The sequence below is a fragment of the Phaseolus vulgaris genome, chromosome 7 (genome assembly GCF_000499845.2).
Source record: "Phaseolus vulgaris cultivar G19833 chromosome 7, P. vulgaris v2.0, whole genome shotgun sequence".
NCBI lineage: Eukaryota > Viridiplantae > Streptophyta > Magnoliopsida > Fabales > Fabaceae > Phaseolus > Phaseolus vulgaris.
In genome coordinates this window covers 13,403,270-13,424,046 of record NC_023753.2, presented here as the reverse complement: position 1 = coordinate 13,424,046, position 20,777 = coordinate 13,403,270, and the positions used below count along the sequence as shown (strand labels likewise).

Genomic DNA, 20,777 nt, shown 5'->3' with positions numbered 1-20,777 from the left:
CTTCTCTGTCGTCTTCTTAGGCACTTTGAGCCTGACAACGATATTCGGGATGGCGATCAGATCAGCCAACCCCATCATAAACTCATACCTTGGAGGGCGATTAGTCTCTCTGGGCCGCCCCGGCCCCTTCCCCTTACTCTTCTTAGGGTCATAAGGATGATGCATCCTCTGGTCCCTCTTTCCCGCCGCTGCCTCCATTACTCTTTGCGGCTGGACCCTCGTCTGGGCGCGCGGCTTAGCTGGGGCCACGTTTCCCCTTTTCTCGGAGACTTCGCTTTCAGCGGCGATGTGAGCCACGGCACGTCGCCAGATTTCAGCGAACGTGGCGGGGTGACTCCTGATAAGCAACTCACTAAAGGGCCCGGGCAACACGCCCTTCTTGAAGGCATGTACAAACATTTCCTCGTCTTTACCTGGCAAGCGGACTATCTGAGCTCCGAATCTGTTCAGGAAATCCTTCAGGGACTCCCCTTGGTACTGCCTCACGTCGAACAGGTCATAAGACACCAATGGTGGTGCCTTGTTCACTATATACTGCTCAACGAACATCTTGGAAAACTGTTGAAACGTGGTAATGTGGCCAGTAGGTAAACTGACAAACCAGTCCAACGCTGTTCCACTAAGGGTGCTCATGAACACCTTACAGTAAACCGCGTCCGACCCCTCCCAAGAGCATCATCTGGGTGTGAAACGCCGTGAGATGAGCCTCAGGGTCCTCCACCCCGGTGAAAGACGCCTTCACCGCCACTGTATTGGCTGGGACCACCGAGTCCATGATCTCTTGAGAAAACGGCATGGGAAAGCTACGCGGTGGGGACGGGGGTGCGAATCTGTTCCCGACCACACGCTCCTCCCATTCTTGAATAGCTTTACGCAGTTCCTCATTGATCCTGTTGAGCTCCTCCTTTCTAGCTTGCAAGGCCACCAGCGCCTCGTGCATTCTTTCCTGCTCAGAACGTGATGCAGCCACGTTCTCCTGCAGCGTCCTCATCATATCCATCACCTGCGTCATGGACACAACATCCTCATCTGTCGACGGTGCGACTGAACTAGATCGCGTTGTCCTCATCCTTTCTCAGCAAACTCAGCAGCTCAAAGAAACTCCAAACAAACGGTGAAAACTCCAGAAACCGACTGCGACAGCGTGCAGTCGAACAGAAAGCACCAAAAACTCAACAAACACGAACTATGGTTGGGGAATCACCTTTTATACGGCCCCACGGTGGGCGCCAGATGATCTTGCTGGTTGACCTAGCGTAAGAGCGATGCCTCGTCTCGAACCTCCTCACCAGCTTAACTCCATGTGGCCTTCAAGTCCACACCACAGAAAACCTCTCTGAGAACCTGAAAACACAAGGTGGCGCCTCTGCGGCCGGTGACGCTCCGACGCTCAAGTCAGTAACAAGAATACCCAAAAAACTCAGAGAAAATATGCTCTGTAGAACCGTACTAAAGGCACACAACCCTAGCAATGAGCCGTAATGAAAAACGTACCTCTGCAAATTCTGTTATGTTTACCTTTATAGCTAGGTTTCTTCTCTCTCCAGGCCGTTATGCTTTTGGACGTGTGGCTCACATCCAGCCCTGCACGTGTCGCCATCTGGGCTGGGATAGCAGGTAGCGCCCAGCCCTACACGTGTCATCATCTGAGCTAGGATAGCTTGAGCATCATTTCTCTACACGCGGCAGTGTCAGACCACCTGATATCCCATTGCCTAACACGTCGATGACACATAAACCCGGCGACAGCCGACCATGTTCACTACAGAACGCCAGTTCCATGAACCGACGACTATCCTCACTTCTGAACCATTCATCTTTCTCTTGCCCACGTGTTCCGCTGAGCACACCCCACATAGTCACGTGCTAGACACGTCATCACACCCGATGACCTGGTCGGTACAGCTGGCACGGGCTCATCCATGATTTGCTGCGAGAATGGCTTAGGGTCATCTCTCGTTGAAAAGTTCGGAGAACATTCCCTGGTGGAACGTCGGCCATGTCGGTGCAAGCTCTTCTGCAACTTCTCATTGGTTTTACGCAACTCCTCATTAGTTTGCGCGTGTTCCTCCATAGCTATTTGGGAGGCCTCAAATTGTGCCATCAAACGATCTTGAAGGAGCTCTTGCTTAGCTCAGACTTTTGCTCGTAGCCGCTCCTGCTCGGCCTTGGCTTCTTCTTGGATTCGCTCTTGCTCTCTTCAATAACTTCATTCGCCTCTTGGAGAGCCCTTATGGCCTCCATAAATTACTATAAAGCAGGGACATCACTTCCTTCGGATCCCAGCAGTCCTTGCCTGATGTTTCTCATCACATCAAAAGGCTCATGTTATATGTCAAAGATTAAAAAGATATTTAATCCTGTTTAATAACATACCTAATTAAGCAATGCAACCAAGTATATTTTATTAATAAGTTTAATTTAATATTGTAAAAACTACTTTTTTGGTCATACAAAGAAGGACTAATGTATGTACAGAAAAGCAAAGAGAGTACGTATGGGGGGTGAGATAGACGAAATCTTAACTCTTAAGTTCTATTTTTCATTGTCGTTATTGTACATAAAATGGTAAAGAAAGCGAAAGAGAAAATAAATGGCTAATATAGGTAAAACTACTAATAATATTCAGTGTATGATGGTGATTTCATTAACATACATTTGTGTTTCTTTTATCGTTTCAATTTATAAGCAAATTGAGATTGCAATATTGGATAATTGTTAAATATTGAAAATAAGAGGAAATTAAGATTAATGTCTTTTAAATGATCATTAAAGAACTTAGCTATCGATTTAATTTCTAATCCAGTAACTTTACAATGCTACATTTCAAATTCTTTGTTTGTACGGATTAATTGAAATTAAAGTCCTTTTAATATCAAGTCACATATTTAGTATCAAGTGATCTTTTCATTTCTTTCTTTATGTTGTCACTTTTTTTTTTATCATGGAACATTAATTGTGGTAGAAATATTAGAGATTGAGATTAGACTAATAATCACTGAATCAGATATGAGGAGTGGAAAGGATCCCAAAATATTTGGTTTCCGCCATCAACATTAATATGTGATAATTGAAATTATAAAGTAAATAACTTTTATATAAAATTAAAAGGTGAAAATATGATTATTAAAAATCTGCTGTTAACATTATTTAGTAGATTTGTGATGGTAATAAAAAGGTTAATTCATAATTCACACAGAAAACTTGTAACTAAATAAAATTGAAAAAAGAAAAAACACCTTAGTTTGGTAACAAATAACAGTGAGAGATGAAAAAGGAGAGATAATGAAGTGGTTTCCAACTCCTTCATTAAAAATCCATATAATAATAAAGGTGATATACCTGTTGTACATGTTCTTTTATATCATTTTCCCAATATTATTATAATAGTATATTAATGATCTTCCATTTTCTCTTCTTTGTAACCTCTTTGAAGTAAGGGGACCCCACACCTTTTCTGGACTTCTTTTCAGTAAGTGGAAACATTACAAGAAGGGAAGATTAAAGAAAATTATGCCTCAACAAAAAGAGTATCAATGCTAGGGTTTGGGGAATTCCTAGTGTCATTGGTTCATGCTTTGCCACACTACATAATCATCAACCCAATATATAAAGGATGTATCTTTATGCTGATGAAGAAGAATGCTATAACTCATCACATCATATTATAATAAAAAGAATTATCCATTTTGCAATACAAAATTAAAAAACCCTAATCCCATGTAATGTGATTTTGAAGACAATGAAGTTTAATTGACGAGTACTTCTTCGAGCACTTCTCTACTTTCTTTCTGCTTTTTTATAAATATGAAATTTTTCACTTTTTCCTTTTTCATATGGTATAATTTGAAAATAAAAAATCTCTTTTGAATAGTTTATTGTGAAAAAAAAAATACATTGTTTGGAAATAATTTTTATTAGTGGATTATATCTATATTTTTTTTTTAAAAAAAAAACTTTTGAATTAAACAATTGAAGAATATTTTTGGATTTGTGGATTATATAATTCAAAAGTTAATTTTTTTTAAAGAAATTTTGATTACATAATTTCAAAATCATTTTTAACTTTCAAATTACATCTCATCTAATAAGTGAGTGTGTATTGTGTAATTTGAATGGTTCATGAATCTTCATTAGAAGTGGAGACTTGTTCCAATAGTGAGATGTTGCGACCATGAAAGTTAAAAGTAAGATTTAATGAAAAAAAATAAGAAGGTGAAATTTTATAAAGTTCCAATATAAATTTTCTATGTTTAGAAAGTAAGAAACACCTACTCTAAGATCTCTTTGTGTATACACTAAAACTATTTAGAACATTGTATGAAAAAGTTACCAAAATTATCATATTTAAATAATTGATTATGGAAAAATATATGAAGTGATACACATTAAAAATAATTAAAATTTAACCCATCTTTTAAATGTATAGTATAAAATGAAATGTTCTGTTATGGAAGAATATATGAAGTTATATTAAAATTTAATCCATTTCACTGCGTATAGTATGAAATAAAATGTTATAACACTCTTAAAAAAACTTATATAGAACTATCATTGGATGGTAGAAAATAAAGAGGTTCACAACTTTTTAACATAAAAAATATATATAAAAGAAAAAAAAAAAAAAGCAAACGAGGGAATGAATGGGGCAAGGAAATGATGGTCGCAAAGTGGTCCTCTTTCTTTCTCTCTCTTTCTCCCTCCACCTTCTTTCTTCACACCGATAATCTCGGCTCTTTCAGTTCTCTTTCTACACTTTCTTTCGCTCTATCTGACTCACTTCTTTCGCTCCCACATGCCACAACCTCCTGATTCCTCTCAATTTCAGGTTTTTCCCTTCTAACACCCTTTTGGTTTTTCCATCCGAATTTCATGTTGCTGTGCTTCTTCAAGTGTTTCTTAATTCCTTTTGATTTCGATTTCGATGATGGGTATCTTCAATTTTAATTCTTGCCTTTTGGGTGTGTGTTTGTTTGTTTGGTTGGTTGGTTAGTACAATGAGAAGTGAAGTGAAAGTCAAATTTTTTTCGTTGGTGACAGTGACGGGGTCGTTGTGGTTGTTCAAGATTGTAATTTGACCTTGTTTTTGTTTACCCATTTAAGAGATTTGACTTGTACTGTTTGCAATAGAGTGTGCTTGATGAATATATGGGGATCGCTGCTTGGACCGAAGATCGGGGCTGCACCTTTGAATTCCATGGTTTCTATGTTTTTTTTAAGCTTTTGAGAAATCTGAAAGTGTACCTCTGCTTCAATTGTCCAGTTTAACTGTTTTGAACTAAACAGCACATGATTAATTTGTTTCCGGCAGTTTTCTAGCATTGCAAGTTTGATCAAGGTTTTGAAGTCTAATTATTTGTTAAATGCGTATCTTAGCTAATGGTTCCATTTTTTGAACTTCATGGCTGATTGTCCCACTTTGCAATGTTTAGGTTAATTATATTCATAGTACTGCATTTCCTCACTCTCTCTATCAATTTGTTCCAGTTGACATTGTATTATTGTAATTACTCTTATGCCCTTTGTGTTGTATTTGTATTCTAACAAATACAGATGAAATGAAATGAGCTCTTAAATTTCGTTTTCTGTATTTGCATTTGTTAGCATTCACTTGTTTTCTTCTGATTTAGTGACTCCAGAGTATTTTTTCACTCAATGTTGAAGTTTTGCTCTGATCAGCAAAAAAAATTGGTTGGAAGTTTAAGTTTGTTTATTCGTAAGCATTATTTTCATGTTTGGGCAGAAGTAAGCGTTATGGATTCATATATGGTGAACATTGGCTTCTTGATTTTCATTGCTTGCAAAATGTGGTTATTGGTTGAGAAAACTTCTAATATTTTTAATGCATAACACAGCAGGCTTAAGAGATTTCCAAAATGGATAGGTGCTGGTTTAATAAGTTAAAGCCAAAGGACAAAACACGATCTTCAAAAAGCAAGGAAACTACAGGCATTGCAAAAGATGGGTCAAAACCACCAACCAATGAAGTAGCACCTTCAAATGTGACCAAACAGAAGGTTGAAGCTGCAAAGCAGTATATAGAAAACCATTATAAGAAACAAATGAAGGACTTGCAGGAGAGAAAGGAACGGTGCGTTTACTTCTATCTTATATTTTGGATCATTATGATTGTATAATCTAAACTGATGACTAAGTTTCTGCCATGTAAAGTAGTTGTTTTAACTTAGTTATAGGCATGTCCCAGGAAATATAAATGTGGGATTTCTTTAGTGTCCTTGCTTTTCATTGTCCTAGCCAAATAAGGAGAAAATTAGTATCTTTCACATTGGAATATAATCTTGTATGATGTTCTTGATATATTGTTCTGTAAAACTTTTCTAAATCCAAAACATGGATTACTCATCACTGCAGAATTTTTTTAATTTTGTTCTTCACATATTGCCCTATACTCTGACGGGCTGTGGTAGATTGTGTGAACAAAATTTCTGCAGATGGTAATTGTTGTAAGTTCTTAATAAGGCTAAACACATTATTCTTGCAGACGTAATATGCTAGAAAAAAAGTTGGCAGATGCTGAAGTCTCTGAGGAAGAGCAGAACAATTTGCTCAAGTATTTTGAGAAAAAGGAGAGGGAATACATGCGCCTTAAGAGGCACAAAATGGGGGCTGATGATTTTGAGCCCTTGACTATGATTGGCAAGGGTGCATTTGGAGAGGTATAATCTACCTTTATTTTCATTGAAGTTAAAAATATTATGTTTCTGATTTTTTGCATGTTATAAAAATTTGCCAGATAATTTGTGACTGCAATTTTTTTTTCTTATGTGTAGGTCAGAGTATGCCGAGAGAAGGCGACTGGTCATGTATATGCTATGAAGAAACTTAAGAAATCAGAGATGCTTCGCAGAGGCCAGGTAACAAAATCATCAGGACACGTTCTCATTGTTAAAGTGAATATGCCCTTGTTAGACTCATTGATTACCTTTTAACCCTGATAGGTTGAACATGTAAAAGCTGAGAGGAATCTACTTGCAGAAGTTGACAGCAATTGCATTGTAAAGCTTTATTGTTCCTTTCAAGATGAAGAGTTCTTATATCTCATAATGGAGTATCTTCCTGGTGGTGATATGATGACTTTGCTCATGCGGAAGGATATACTGACGGAAGATGAGGCCAGGTTCTATGTTGGGGAGACTGTCCTAGCTATAGAGTCAATTCATAAGCATAATTATATTCATCGGTGAGCTCAAGTTACAAATGCTAATGTTACACCATTAAAATCTTACACTGTTCTTGTTTTCTTGCACATAGAAAAGGTATAATATTCTATTTTTGATGTGCATTCCAGAGATATCAAGCCTGACAACTTGCTGTTAGATAGAAATGGTCACATGAAATTATCAGACTTTGGATTATGTAAACCACTGGACTGCAGTAATCTTCAGGAAAAGGACTTCTCTATTGGAAGCAACAGAAGTGGAGCCCTTCAGAGTGACGGACGCCCTTTGGCTCCTAAAAGAAGCCAACAGGAGCAACTACAGCATTGGCAGAAAAATAGGCGAATGCTTGTAAGTCACTCAATATACATAAGCAGCCATTACTGCTTTATGCCTACATCCAGGTTATGAGTTCGATTTACTTCTTACCCTGTTAACTGACTATGTATATTAACATTGTTGAGTGTAAGATGTATTTTTCTTAAACAGATATTTTTCGTTGTGCATATACATTTGGAGACGACCTCTTGCTCACACTTGTGTTTTGACAAGGTGCTAATTCTTGTTTTGACAAACTATGGCATTTGAAGCATTTCTTTCTTTTCATTACTGCAGGCCTATTCTACAGTTGGAACACCTGACTATATTGCCCCCGAAGTTCTTCTGAAGAAAGGATATGGCATGGAATGTGATTGGTATTATCTACTTTTCCTTTTAAAAAATACCTTGATGTTTCCTTGGTTTTTCTAAACTTCATATTATTTCAATATGTTCTGATGAGGTTGTGGTGATGCTTCTAGGTGGTCTCTGGGAGCAATAATGTATGAAATGCTAGTGGGGTACCCTCCATTTTATTCAGATGAACCAATGTTGACTTGTAGAAAGGTAATGTCTGGATCAACTGTTGTTGAATTAGGATGAATATCCTTGAATTAGTATCAACTGTTGTTGAATTAGGATGAACATTCTTTAAGGTTTGACATGTGTACGACATTGACTTCACTGAATTTTGGTAGGTACCTACCTGTGCCTAGGAAAAGCCTATATTCGTAAATGATAAGTAACACTCACTCACCAGTATTTTTTACGATCTTATCATTGATATTTTGCCTGAAGATAGTTCTGATCTGAAAGGCTTAAAATTTTTGGCACTGTGTGAAAAAAAAAAGTGGTGTTTGCTCAATATCTTAAACCTGAGAATTGAATCTTTCGATTCTTATTACCCCATCTACCCTTCTCTTCCCCTTATAGTAGAGGGTGCCCACAATATATTTTGAACCATTCATCTGTTGACTGGTGTTGATGTTTTTTAGTAATAAAAGATGGCATGTCTTAGTTTAATAATACTTTGTAACATGTCCGTCATGATTCCTTGTATGTCTTCCTTTTACTCTCTTTTCTTTTACTTTCATCAATTATGATCACGTTGTATCTGTTACCTTCAAATTTGCAGATAGTAAATTGGAGAAATTATTTAAAATTTCCTGAAGAAGTTAAACTTTCAGCAGAGGCCAAGGATCTTATTAGTAGACTCCTATGTAATGTTGACCAAAGGCTTGGAACGAAAGGGGCTGATGAAATAAAGGTGTCGTGGTGTGTTATTTTCTGAATTCTATTGTTTACTGTGGGTTACAGTTGACATAATTGGCTGGTTTATTATTTCCAGGCTCACCCGTGGTTCAAAGGTATTGACTGGGACAAATTGTACCAAATGAAAGCTGCTTTTATTCCTGAGGTTAACGATGAATTAGATACTCAAAATTTTGAGAAGTTTGAAGAGGTATATTATACATGTTTGTTTTCATTGGTATAGATGTGGTTTTTATCTGTCTGTACTAACAGGTATCATGCTGCTTAATTTACTACTGATGTGTAGGTTGACAACCAAACTCAACCTTCCTCAAAATCAGGCCCATGGAGAAAGGTTAGTTCTCGTTATTGAAATTTTGAAAATTGTTGGTTGATGGTAATTGTGGTGACGTTTTTAACTGGCACAATATTTACTACGTGAACTTTCAGTATCCCAGTTCTCTTTGAAGATTAACTAATATGTTGTGACATTATTAGGTTGTGTAAATAGTAGAACTGCTGCTATATGCTCCTACCCTATGTGTGCGTTTTCAGATTTATCTATCTAGTAGTTTGTCTACTACTTATCTGCGCTTATCATCCTCAGATACCAGTATAGTGTCTAACTCTATGCTACAACAAGAAGCGGAATGATTGCTATTTTAGATATTATAATGCAAACTAAATAAATTATACCACACATATGAACACTCATACGGCCCAATTACAGAAAATTCAAAGCAAACTACAAGCCCAAATATGTCTAAAAACTATGTCTTAATTGGATATCAAACAGGCCTAAATAAGTTCCTAATTGTAGTTCACTTCAATTTGGATTAATTGGTCCAACTTGGGTTCTTCCATAATTTTTCTCGAGATTGAATATATTGATCACCTCTGGTTATGAAGCCTCCTTTTCCTTAGTCATATGTCCTCCTAACCCAATTAAAGGATCGTCCTTCTTAGCTTCCCTCTTTTCTCTTGACGGCCTTCCTCTTGTTCTTCATTACCCACTGTAGTGCTGATATAGTGTGCTATTGACTACTATATGAAACAATGAATATCTTTCACAGAACATGCGGTGTAAGAAGTAAGAATTAAGGTCCTTTGGATAGTTTGACTAACGTTCATTTGATTGATTAGCTTCCTTTGGATCACTTCTGTTGTAATGCTAGTGGCAAGCTATTAATGGAACCCTTTACTTTAGATAAAAAGATTTGCTTTAGATGATGGCATTGGGATTTTACCCAAATTTTGGTTACAGCAACTCTAAATACAAATGCATATTTATTGAAATTCATTGATGACTTGTATTGATGAGGAATGTCCAAGTCTGGATTTTTGATTTGACATGTTATTTTCTGCAGATGCTGTCGTCTAAAGATGTCAACTTTGTTGGGTATACATATAAGAACTTTGAAATCGTGAATGATGATCAACTACCTGAAATTGGTTCGTACATTTTCAATCGTGTATTATGCTTTGCTTAAACCCTTTTGTCTCATTTTCATAATTTTTGTTTTATAATAATAAGAAAATTTCAAAATTCCTCTTTAAGATATTGCTTCTAATACTCTAATATGTTTTTGTTCGTGACAATGTGAATCTAATGGAAGGTTTTGTGCTCTATCAATTTTGTTGTATTTTACTTTGTCTAATTGAGCTTTTTATTGTGGGGGCAGAACATGAAGTTTTTATTGCTAGGTTTTATGGAGTAATGTTCTTTGATAAACTTACATTTCAACTGTGTCTTAGTTTTAACATGCGAGATTGTACAATACTTTGCATAGTTTGTGCAAACATTTTACCTTCTAATAATTAATGTACTGGTGTTTACTTTTTAAGTTTTATCAACAGTTGTCAGCCCTTTTAAACCCATTTTATTGTGTCCTTTAATGCAACAAGCCTGTGGAAAAAAAATGGTACATCTTACTGAAGAAAGAAAACTATATATATCATGTTAATGCTACCACTTGCAAAAATTCTTGTTGATACATCCAATTGACTATACTTTCAATAAAATGTGATTTTATTGAAGATCATGTTGCTGAAACTTGATGCTTATAAGAGCTACGCATTTGTTGTTTTAATTACTCCCGTTACATACCAAATTTTTTGTTCTTTTCCAAATTGATTCATCTTTGCACTAATCTTCACAAACAATATGGATGTGTATCAGCTGAATTGAAGAAGAAGAGCTCAAAATCTAAGCGGCCATCTATCAAGACCCTATTTGGTAATCATGTGCTTGTTGTTTTATGCCTTGTACCCACTATATGTGTTGATTTGCTTTAGATCTAGTAATTCACTTCAAGTAATGATGTGATACCAAATAGCTCCATCGTATAACTATGCGCCCTTCATGGTATTACAGTGTTGTTTCTCACATCTCTGAAATTTTAGCATATTGAACCTCTTTTCAGGTGATAATTTAAAAGTTATGTTAATGATAATAAACTACCGATATTTGTGTTAAATAGATCAGCAACTCCTGGAAAAACATTCAAATATACGTTTATATTTTCTCAAGGCAACAATAATTGAATTGGATCCTGGATCGGGGAAAAAATGTGCAGAATATTGATATTGAACAATTAAGTTCAGGAGCGAAGGGAAAAAGATGCCTCCCCTTTTATATATAGAGACAACAGCTATTTAACATTGAGTCATAAAAGCTTGAAAGTTTTAACTGTCTTGTCTGTGGTTATTAAGTTGAGCTAATCACATGCTGCAGATGATGAATCAGCAACTGTTGCCAATCAACCTGCCCAAGAGAGCTTCTTAAAATTCTTACCCACCCAACCAGAAGTTCCTGAGAAAAGTGAATCTCAATGATCTGAATTACTATATTTTACAGAACTTTTACATGGCCATTCAGGTATGACCAGAAGCCGAGTTTAATACTGATTGTTTTACAGTCTTTCCCACATTCTTTTGTTAGTTTGGTGTGGATAGTTATGGGAGCAAAGGCTCCGAAACTTTTTCGTTTTCGATAGCTGGGTTTTTGGTTGATTGGCATATTTGTCTGTAGAAAAAAAATCTTTAAAGGTATATATTCTTTACATTTTTTGTTGGTGTTGTATTCTTTTGTTCATCATTTATCAAGCTGCAATGTATTGAGAATCCAAGTTATTTCTTGTAATTAAGTGCAATTCTCAGATTCTTTTACTATCATGTACAAATTCATTGCTTTGTAAGGTAACATTTTCTTTCCAACCTCACTTCAAAAGCTCTAATCTTTACAAATTAAATCCTTCTGCTCATTTTTTCTTCATGTCACAATTCCTTTTATGGGCTTTTATGGAAGGGGGAGGGGGACACCCTTCATAACCTATTTTGTCAACATGGCCTGTCGCATAATGTTTGCAAATCCACATTAATACCTTATTTACTGTTTCTTCAACATAAAATAGTCATTGCAACAGATTGGGTTGGTATCATCAATTTTAAATGCAAATGCCAATGAGGTGATGAGACTAACTAACCTCGTAACTTATCTAGCGAAATGAACATATATTCCTCCACAACACATTATGAGTAGCATTTAGCCAAATCAATCTTATCTATTATCTTAGTTCATTCAATTCTTCAATTTACTTTTATGGATGGTTAGTGGTTTATTCACGTTTTTTTAATTCAATAGATCTTCTAATTAATAACTAATGGATTCAAGTTAATCAAATAATCCTATTTTATAATTAAATCTTATTTTTTTTGGAAAAAGTATATTTGATGAAATAGTTTAATATGTTTTGAGAAAAAGGTAATTAATTTTTAAAATATATTACTTTGGGTTTTGCTCATTAGAAATAGCCAATTTTACCTCCACCTTCCTACCTTCTCCTGCACTACTATATTAATTGTGAAAAATTAGTTTTAATCTTTTTAAGAATATTAAATAATCTAAATGAAGTATAGTATCACTTTTTAAAATAACATCAATTGCATCCTTATACATTCCTTTTTGTTGGAATACTTCAATTTTTTTTTATCCACAATATTTGAGAGAATAATTCATCATTTAAGCGTGTGTAAAAGAGATTGATAAGATGATTCGTTTTATTCTACATTTCTTAACGTGGAGTTTTTTTTTTAGTTTTATACTATTTCTACATCTCGTTAGTTTTTTTTTTTTTTAATTTTGTGGTTTCTAAAGCAAAATAAACAAATAAGAAACACAATCATCACCAGTAAAAACACTATAAAACTTATCTTAACCACCAATGTTCATCACTAGCCACCAAAAGGTTAAACGAGTGTATTTAAAAGAAAAATAAAGTTTTTGTTTTCTTGACAGTAGTGAAAGGTCTTATGTATACTTTGGTGATGAGTTGATTATCAGATCAGAAAATGTATTATCATGTAGAATTTCTTTAATGTTGAGGTTTCTTCACACATTTACAAATGGTTAAGGAGTTAAATGTACCAAAAACCTTAAATATTATAGAGGTACATTATAATTTTTCATCATTTGGATTTTTGTTATCAATGATATATTGTGACATCAACCACATCAAGAAGGCATTTGATGCATACAAAATCATTGAGGTTGGAGATTTGGTTATGTTTACTGCAAGAAGATATGTCATGAAAGAAGAGAGGGAAGAGAGTGTCAAAAACTTACTTGTAACTACCACATGTCCTAACCATCACACCCCATGCATCTCTGCCTTTGTTTTTTCATAAAGGGATAAATTGATGTTGGCTTCAAATGGGAAGAAAGAGAGAGTTTCAAGTTTGTCAAACAAATAGATAAGTTAAATCATTTTTATACATTTCTAAAAAATTATATTGTCTTACCTACTTTATCTTTAAAACGATCAACTCTATATTTATTTTGAAATTTGTACTAATGATTGAGACATCCATATAATAATATTTCACTTGAATTAAAGTTCAACTTATATCTCTCCTCGATAAAGATAAACTCCAAACTATATACCAAAAGTAATTAATAAAGACAAATAAGTAAAATAAATAAATATATTATTAGAAGTATAAAGTGCTTTATAAAATGGATCATATAGAATGTGTCTCGTAATATGGACCAAAGTAGGTGGCTGTTAATAATTGAAAAGTTCTTTAATAAAATAATAATATGAACGTTAATCATATAGGTAAGAACCGCGTTAATAAAACTCACAAGTTGAAAAATGAGAAGTTCTTTAAATAAAATATAATATAAGCTTTAATCACTACAAAATTATGCTTAAAAACTCAACGCGACTAGAATTCTAGTCATAGAGAAGAAGACTTTAGGCTCAATTGTAATGTCACATGTGAGAGAATCACAAAGGTGACAAGTTATTTCTCTCATAAATTTAACTATTTTTATACTTGTATTCAGAAAATCCTTTTTTCCCTCGATTTTCTCTAGTTCCTTAGATCATAAATTAATTAGTTTGATTTAATGAACTTTTGTACACAATAAAAAAAAACACAAATTTTCTATCGCATAGATAGACTCCAACAAACTTTTAACCATTTATATAAGTAAATTAAAGATAAATTTAAATAAATTATAAATTTCAAAACCATAAATAAATTCTTCACTTGAATGTCACACTTTTATTAATGACTATTTTTTACAAAAATATATGGTTGGTTATATTTTATTTCATGGATTCAAATTTAAAAGAACTAACTTTTTAAATGCATAAATAATAATTTAATATATAAATAATATGGTGAGTGGGTTTAGTTTGGACAGTCGCCCATTTTTTTTCCTCCTCCAACCTCACATTAGTTATTCTTTCTATGGGTAAATTTTTTTATCTATACATATCAATTCTAATCTGCAATCAATTTATCATTGAAAATAATAAAAATATATTTTTGAAATAACAAAAATAACCTTAAAAGAAGGTGTGAATAAAAAATATTTTTAGATTTTTTTTAAAAATATTTTAAATTTAAATTTTCAGAATATATTTTTAAATTTTGGATTTTTTTTGGATTGTATTTTCAGGATTTTGTGTTATATATATTTTTTTCAAAATACATTTCTCGAACACATTTTTTTAATTTGTTTTAAAATACATTTTTAAATTTTGTGTTTCAGAATATATTTTTTACATTTTAGATTTTTTTCTAAAACAAAATTTTGATTTTTAAATTATATTTTTTGAATTTCAATTTTTAAATTCAGAGTAAAAGATAATTTTAAAAAATTTGAAAAATTGATAGGGTGGAGATTAAAATTGATACGGTAAAGGATGAAGTTGCCCTCTCTATGTTCTCTCTATCTCTCATATCACTTTCTTTTCTTTTCTTTTTTTCCGAATCTGAAATTTTTCCTACAAAATCTACTCCCTGTCCTCACAGACAGATCCGAAGGTTGATGCTAAATCTATCACCCCTCTTTGCCCGATAATATCGTACCTATTAGATTCTTCTTCCTTCTACATTACTGCATTTTTTTCATACTATTCGCCGCTGTAGAACATAATTTAGTTTTTCTACTCACTGTTACTCCGTTCTTTTCCCACCCTTCTCGCCATTCGATCTCTTTTCCTCGTAGAAGAGGAAAAAGGGTTTCTTTGAACGACCCCAGAATCGCAATGGGTGTTTTGTAGATTCTGGTTCCCGATCTTACTTCTGTTGATCAAAACTTGTTTCTTATGATTTTTACGGTATTGGGATTAGCATAGCCTGAAATTTTGAGTTATTAAATATACTTTCGGATCATTGGGTTAGTGGCAAATCTCGTTGGATCTGAGATTGTGCTGTAAATAACTCAATCGTTGATGAGATACTCGGAATAGGCAAAAAAATAATAATTTTTGTTTGAGTTGCGTAGTAGAGTGTTTTTGTAATTTAACAAGGATCAGGAGATTGGGTTTGTATCATGGATCATGTTATTGGTGGAAAATTCAAGCTCGGTAGGAAGATTGGGAGTGGATCGTTTGGAGAGCTTTACTTAGGTTAGTATGCAGAGTATTTTTGTTTTTGTAACATTAGTATTTGGAATTCACATCTTTCTTGATCTTCTGGTATTTTTGTTTTTTTTTTTCAGGTGTTAATGTACAAAGTGGAGAGGAAGTGGCTGTCAAGCTAGTGAGTGCAGTTTTTGAGTTCTATTAGGTTTTGGGAATGTGAAATGCTTGATATTTTATTTCTATAATATTTGTTTTTCATAGAACATAGATCTTTTTTTTTGTTCAACTGAAGTGATTGGTAGGCTTTTGTTTGCTGGTGGCTTGACCTTCAGCTAGGGCATAGGGCAATATTTGCGGGTATTGTGATTTATGCATGCTTCTTTTGCCGTGTGTTACGTGAGAGGTTACCTTTATAAGAAAGGGCTTTATTTAGGATCACTATTGTTGATTGGATATTTTAAAGGGGATTGGCAAATTCCTCCGTGGCACATCTGGCAGCCATGAAAAATACATAGAGTTATAACAATAAACTGAAGGGTCATATGCTTTTCAGTTGGTATATCACTGATCAGAGATTGTTTTTATACCTGTATGTAATGTTCCAGTGTCACTTGCCTAAAATGTCTTAAATGATTATTAGACTGTATTTGTATATATTGGCAAATGGGAAAGGATAAAAAATATTGCAGTCTAAGATTTGATTTGCATGTTTTGTTTGACACGCTGTTTCATGCTTCACTGTTAATGGGCGTTTATTTGGTGCTCAATTCTCTTGGTTTAACAGGAACCTGTGAAGACCAAGCATCCCCAGCTTCACTATGAGTCTAAATTGTATATGCTTCTCCAAGGGGGAAGTAAGTATTCATCCTTTCACGATTTTTTTTTCCAATTTGTACTTTCAACATCTTTTCTTGCAGGTTAGACATGCATTTCTTTACTATACTTTACTGTCATGAAGTGAAATTAGGCTATGAGCTCTTTTAATTTTGTTTTTGAAGCTGGTATACCCCATCTAAAATGGTTTGGAAGTGAGGGTGACTACAATGTCATGGCTATTGACCTCCTTGGGCCAAGTCTTGAAGACTTGTTTAACTATTGTAATAGGAAATTATCTCTGAAAACAGTTCTGATGCTGGCAGATCAGCTAGTAAGCATGGCTTTAATTTCAACTAAATTATACTTTGGACAGATAGCTGCTGCTGTATTTTTACTCTTTTCTTCTATTTGGTTCACCTAGATAAACAGAGTTGAGTACATGCACTCCCGGGGTTTTCTGCATCGAGATATAAAGCCTGACAACTTTTTAATGGGTTTAGGCCGGAAGGCAAATCAGGTATTTTGTGTATGCCGCATTTATTTTAATTAAGCCTTGTCCTGTTGGGTGTTTATGAGTGAGTGGCATCCCACTTGTATTTTGAAGTAGTTTCAGTTACGATTTAAGATTATGATCAAATTGTTTTCACAGTAAGGATATATGGAGACTTCAATGTTGCTTTAAATTTCTAGTGATCTGTTTTGTGTAGTAGCCATTGGATATGAAATTTATTATTCAGAACTTGAATGCTGTAAGTGTAAACAAGGTTACCTTTATCTGTTTATCATAATTATATTGATAAAAACTTTATCACAACTTATGAAGAGATAAAATTTCTTTTACCCAGAATCTCTGTTTTAGTGAAATACAATGACAAAGAGAGGATGAAGAATACAGGGGGAAAATATACTCCTACCCCAGTATTGGAGAGACATGGACTCTCACAAGCCGAATCCTTTCACAACACACACCTACTAACTTTTCCTGCTTCCTGCTTCATATTTATTATCTCCTGTGTGCCAAATATCTTGTCTATTGGTTGATCCCTATTATTCTCTACTGACTGTTACGATTAATTGTTGAGCAAACACTGTTTATGCTCCTCTAATTCTGACTTATACAATTCATTGTCTACTGGGTTGTAACTACTGCTGCTCACTCCTTAGTATTCTAGTATCTGTTCTCTGCCTTATTTCTCCTACTGTAAACCTTCTTTAGGGAAGTTTTCCTACTTGTACAATGCATTGTTTTGTTCCAGTGTTTCTATTCTTTGTGAGGCCATAGTTAGACCATTATAAATCAGGTAAGGTATGAAGGCTTCCAAACAAATCAGGCCCTAACAATGTCATAAACTCAAAGTTTGTAAAAGAAAAGGGAGGTTAATTTACAATGAATCTTTGAATTTGTTTTTCTGCCAGACAGGTGTCAAGCATTAAAAAACTAAGTTGGTTGCTTTATCTTCCTTTTTTTTCTGATTTTTTTTTATAATTTGAAGGTATACATAATTGATTATGGCCTTGCAAAAAAGTACCGGGATCTTCAAACACATAAGCATATACCATACAGGTAATAATTTTGAGATTTTGTTTGGGCAGGCTCTGCAGCTTGTGTTCATTTCGTTCCTTCAGTATACATAGAAAACCCAATACAATATGTACTACATATACCCAAGACACATCACATAACTTTTCTATCAGATAGCTGTGGTGTTTAGTAGGGATTAAACTGATGGGTGGAATTTGAGTTTTACTAGTTTTGAACCTGAACCAATTCAGAATAAAATACCAAAACTTGAACCTGCACCCTTGTGGTCTTCACATGTCTTCTGCCCAACTTGTATCCTTTATTAATATATATGTGTGTGTGTATGATAGTTATCATCCTAGACATTCCTTTTCTTTTGTGAATGATCATTGTACTTTATTTTTATTTTCAGGGAAAACAAAAACCTCACTGGCACTGCTCGTTATGCAAGTGTTAATACTCATCTTGGAGTTGGTGAGTGAGGTTATTGATTGTGGGTTTGCGGCGTGCAGCTTCTAATCAATAAATTTTTCTTAAGCTTTTTAAAAGTCAAAATGGATATAAATTTATAACAATCTTGTTCTGATAATTCGTGCAGAGCAAAGCAGAAGAGATGATCTAGAATCTCTTGGTTATGTGCTCATGTATTTTTTGAGAGGAAGGTTAGTCAAAATGCTGTTTTTTTTTCTCTGCAATAATCTGTTATATTTTAACATTTTTGGCTTTTGTGTTCCAGTCTCCCATGGCAAGGCTTGAAAGCTGGCACTAAAAAGCAAAAGTATGACAAGATAAGTGAAAAGAAGATGCTTACTCCAATAGAGGTGTTGTTACTTGCTCACAAGCAGTTTTTATGTGAAATTTTTAATAATTAGAAAATTTGGTGTTTATTTATATTATAATGATTAATGTTTTTTGATGATTTATTCATTAGTAGAATTTGTTCAGTGCTGGCATTTTTCTGGAAATATTTTTCTTTACCCAAGTATAATTGGTTGTGCAATTAATTAATTTTTTCTTTTGTATTGTCTGTTGTAAAGAATTTATTGTATGGGTTTCTGAGACAGGTCCTATGCAAGTCCTATCCAATGGAATTTGCATCATACTTCCACTATTGCCGATCGTTGCGGTTTGAAGATAAGCCCGATTATTCTTATCTTAAGAGACTCTTTCGGGACCTATTCATCCGAGAAGGTTAACTTTGCACATATGAACTTTAATGTTTCCTTGTGACTAATGAAAATTCTCTAAGGCTATGAAATTCTTGCTTTCGCAGGTTATCAGTTTGACTATGTATTTGATTGGACAATGTTGAAGTATCCACAAATTGGATCCAGCTCTAGAGCTCGAGTTAGTTCTTCTTAGCTAGCGTAGTTTCATTATTTTTCTAGCAAAAGTTAAGGTTCTTTTTAATTATTTGTTTTCCGCATCTTCAACAGCCAAGTGGGAAACCAGTCATAAACCCAGGGCAATCAGGAGAACGGCCTTCAGGTTTCATCTGTCTACAGTTTTTCCAATAGCAACTGTTGTTACTTGTGTTCATAGTCCTTAAAGTTCTATTTATTATTCTTCATGCTTATGAGCTTTATTCTCATCATGTTTGAATCCGATTATTTTGTCCTGTTCAAAATATTTGTCTGTACGCTGTGCATGACAAAGAATAGTTTTATTTAAATTATACAAATTGTATGAAAAAGGTTTTCATCAGCTAATGACATCTATATGTATATTTCAGCGGTACCAGATATTCGAGATAGATTCTCTGGTGCAGTTGAGGCATTTGCGAGGAGGAATGGCTCAGGACTTGGTCTGCATGGTGATCATTCTAGGCATAGGTCTTCCGATGATGTCCCATCGTCGTCCAAAGATGTGGTTAGTATCTTAGTCATTGTTTTCTGTGTGTATGATATGAATGTTAGCCTCAAACTTTTATGGAACTCTTATACTTAGTCCTGTTATCCTTTGCAGCAACCTGATTCTGAGAGGCCTCGTAGTTCTTCTCGTAATGGCAGTTCTTCAAAAAAGCCTGTCTTGTCAAGCAGCCGACCAAGCTCTTCTGGCGAGCCCAGTGAAAGCCGCGTTAGCCGACTGGTCTCAAGCAGTGGCAGACTATCAACAACTCAGAGACTTCAAGCTGGTTCTGAGTCTAAAACATCTCTAACTCGGGCTTCAGGGACAAGACTTGGCCGTGACGATGCCCTCAGGAGCTTTGAACTCCTGTCACTTGGTACGGGAAAAAGGAAATGAAGCACTTCGTGATCAGAAGATTTATTGTGTCAAGGGTCTTAGTTCTGCGCTGATACTTTCATCTGAGATGTCTACAAATGTTGATTACTCTGTATATTTCCATCCAATATTGAGGCTAAAGCTCGTTCAAACTTCTTCTTGAAGATTTGAAAGACTCTTATACCTCTTCGGATGTTCTTCCATGATTATTTCAGCATGGACCCATTCATGAAGAGATACTATGTTACTTAAGTAAGTTGTTAATATGGCTACTTGTAAGTTGTAATAAATACATCATTCTCTATTTTTCTGTTAAAGGAATGGAAAAGAATCTGCAAAAGTGCTTTTGGAAGTTTTGTACCTTTCTATTCATATTTCGTAACCAGAGGATTTCATTCTAATGTACATTTAAGGGAATGACATTATTGGTTCCAATAATGAAAACGAGAATGAAAATGCCCTTACGAGCATGTAGCCAATTTGACCCATGCCTGGGATCCAATTATGCACTTTCACTGGATATGATGCCTGGGATGATGTTTCAAATTCACACGAAAACATGTGAGGAAAGGTCGTACATTGTAAGAATTA

At 34.6% G+C, this 20,777-nt stretch overlaps 2 protein-coding genes across 3 annotated transcripts; both read left to right on the top strand.

Moving 5' to 3' along the window:
• Window positions 1-4,566: 4,566 nt before the first annotated feature.
• Window positions 4,567-11,915, top strand: LOC137827786 (uncharacterized). 2 transcript variants are annotated; one of them, XM_068634106.1, is made up of 14 exons: window positions 4,567-4,828; window positions 5,856-6,091; window positions 6,503-6,677; window positions 6,792-6,875; window positions 6,960-7,201; window positions 7,310-7,529; window positions 7,794-7,873; window positions 7,979-8,063; window positions 8,632-8,763; window positions 8,845-8,958; window positions 9,055-9,102; window positions 10,115-10,199; window positions 10,927-10,983; window positions 11,482-11,915. In XM_068634106.1, the coding sequence occupies exons 2-14, from the start codon at window positions 5,877-5,879 to the stop codon at window positions 11,580-11,582; spliced, it is 1,638 nt and encodes a 545-aa protein (XP_068490207.1). In that variant the 5' UTR covers window positions 4,567-4,828; window positions 5,856-5,876; the 3' UTR covers window positions 11,583-11,915. The 2 variants fall into 2 exon arrangements, with proteins under 2 accessions (XP_068490207.1, XP_068490208.1); XM_068634107.1 differs by having other exon boundaries at window positions 4,631-4,828; window positions 5,859-6,091.
• Window positions 11,916-14,914: 2,999 nt separating this feature from the next.
• LOC137827690 (casein kinase 1-like protein 10) lies at window positions 14,915-20,538 on the top strand. Its single transcript, XM_068633952.1, has 14 exons — window positions 14,915-15,670; window positions 15,763-15,803; window positions 16,410-16,479; window positions 16,624-16,772; window positions 16,863-16,958; window positions 17,935-18,005; window positions 18,376-18,437; window positions 18,562-18,625; window positions 18,700-18,784; window positions 19,028-19,154; window positions 19,237-19,310; window positions 19,400-19,451; window positions 19,696-19,832; window positions 19,929-20,538. Exons 1-14 carry the CDS (start codon window positions 15,595-15,597, stop codon window positions 20,205-20,207), a joined length of 1,383 nt encoding a protein of 460 aa, XP_068490053.1. The 5' UTR covers window positions 14,915-15,594; the 3' UTR covers window positions 20,208-20,538.
• The last annotated feature ends 239 nt before the right edge of the window (window positions 20,539-20,777 follow it).

Bases quoted from the DNA above. Each gene is read 5' to 3' on its own strand.
- LOC137827786 (XM_068634106.1), top strand. From the start codon at position 5,877: ATGGATAGGTGCTGGTTTAATAAGTTAAAGCCAAAGGACAAAACACGA. The intron at 6,092-6,502 runs GTGCGTTTACTT...TTATTCTTGCAG, and splicing joins TTGCAGGAGAGAAAGGAACG to ACGTAATATGCTAGAAAAAA. The intron at 9,103-10,114 runs GTTAGTTCTCGT...TATTTTCTGCAG, and splicing joins AATCAGGCCCATGGAGAAAG to ATGCTGTCGTCTAAAGATGT.
- LOC137827690 (XM_068633952.1), top strand. From the start codon at position 15,595: ATGGATCATGTTATTGGTGGAAAATTCAAGCTCGGTAGGAAGATTGGG. The intron at 18,438-18,561 runs GTGAGTGAGGTT...TAATTCGTGCAG, and splicing joins TAATACTCATCTTGGAGTTG to AGCAAAGCAGAAGAGATGAT. The intron at 19,311-19,399 runs GTTAGTTCTTCT...CATCTTCAACAG, and splicing joins GATCCAGCTCTAGAGCTCGA to CCAAGTGGGAAACCAGTCAT.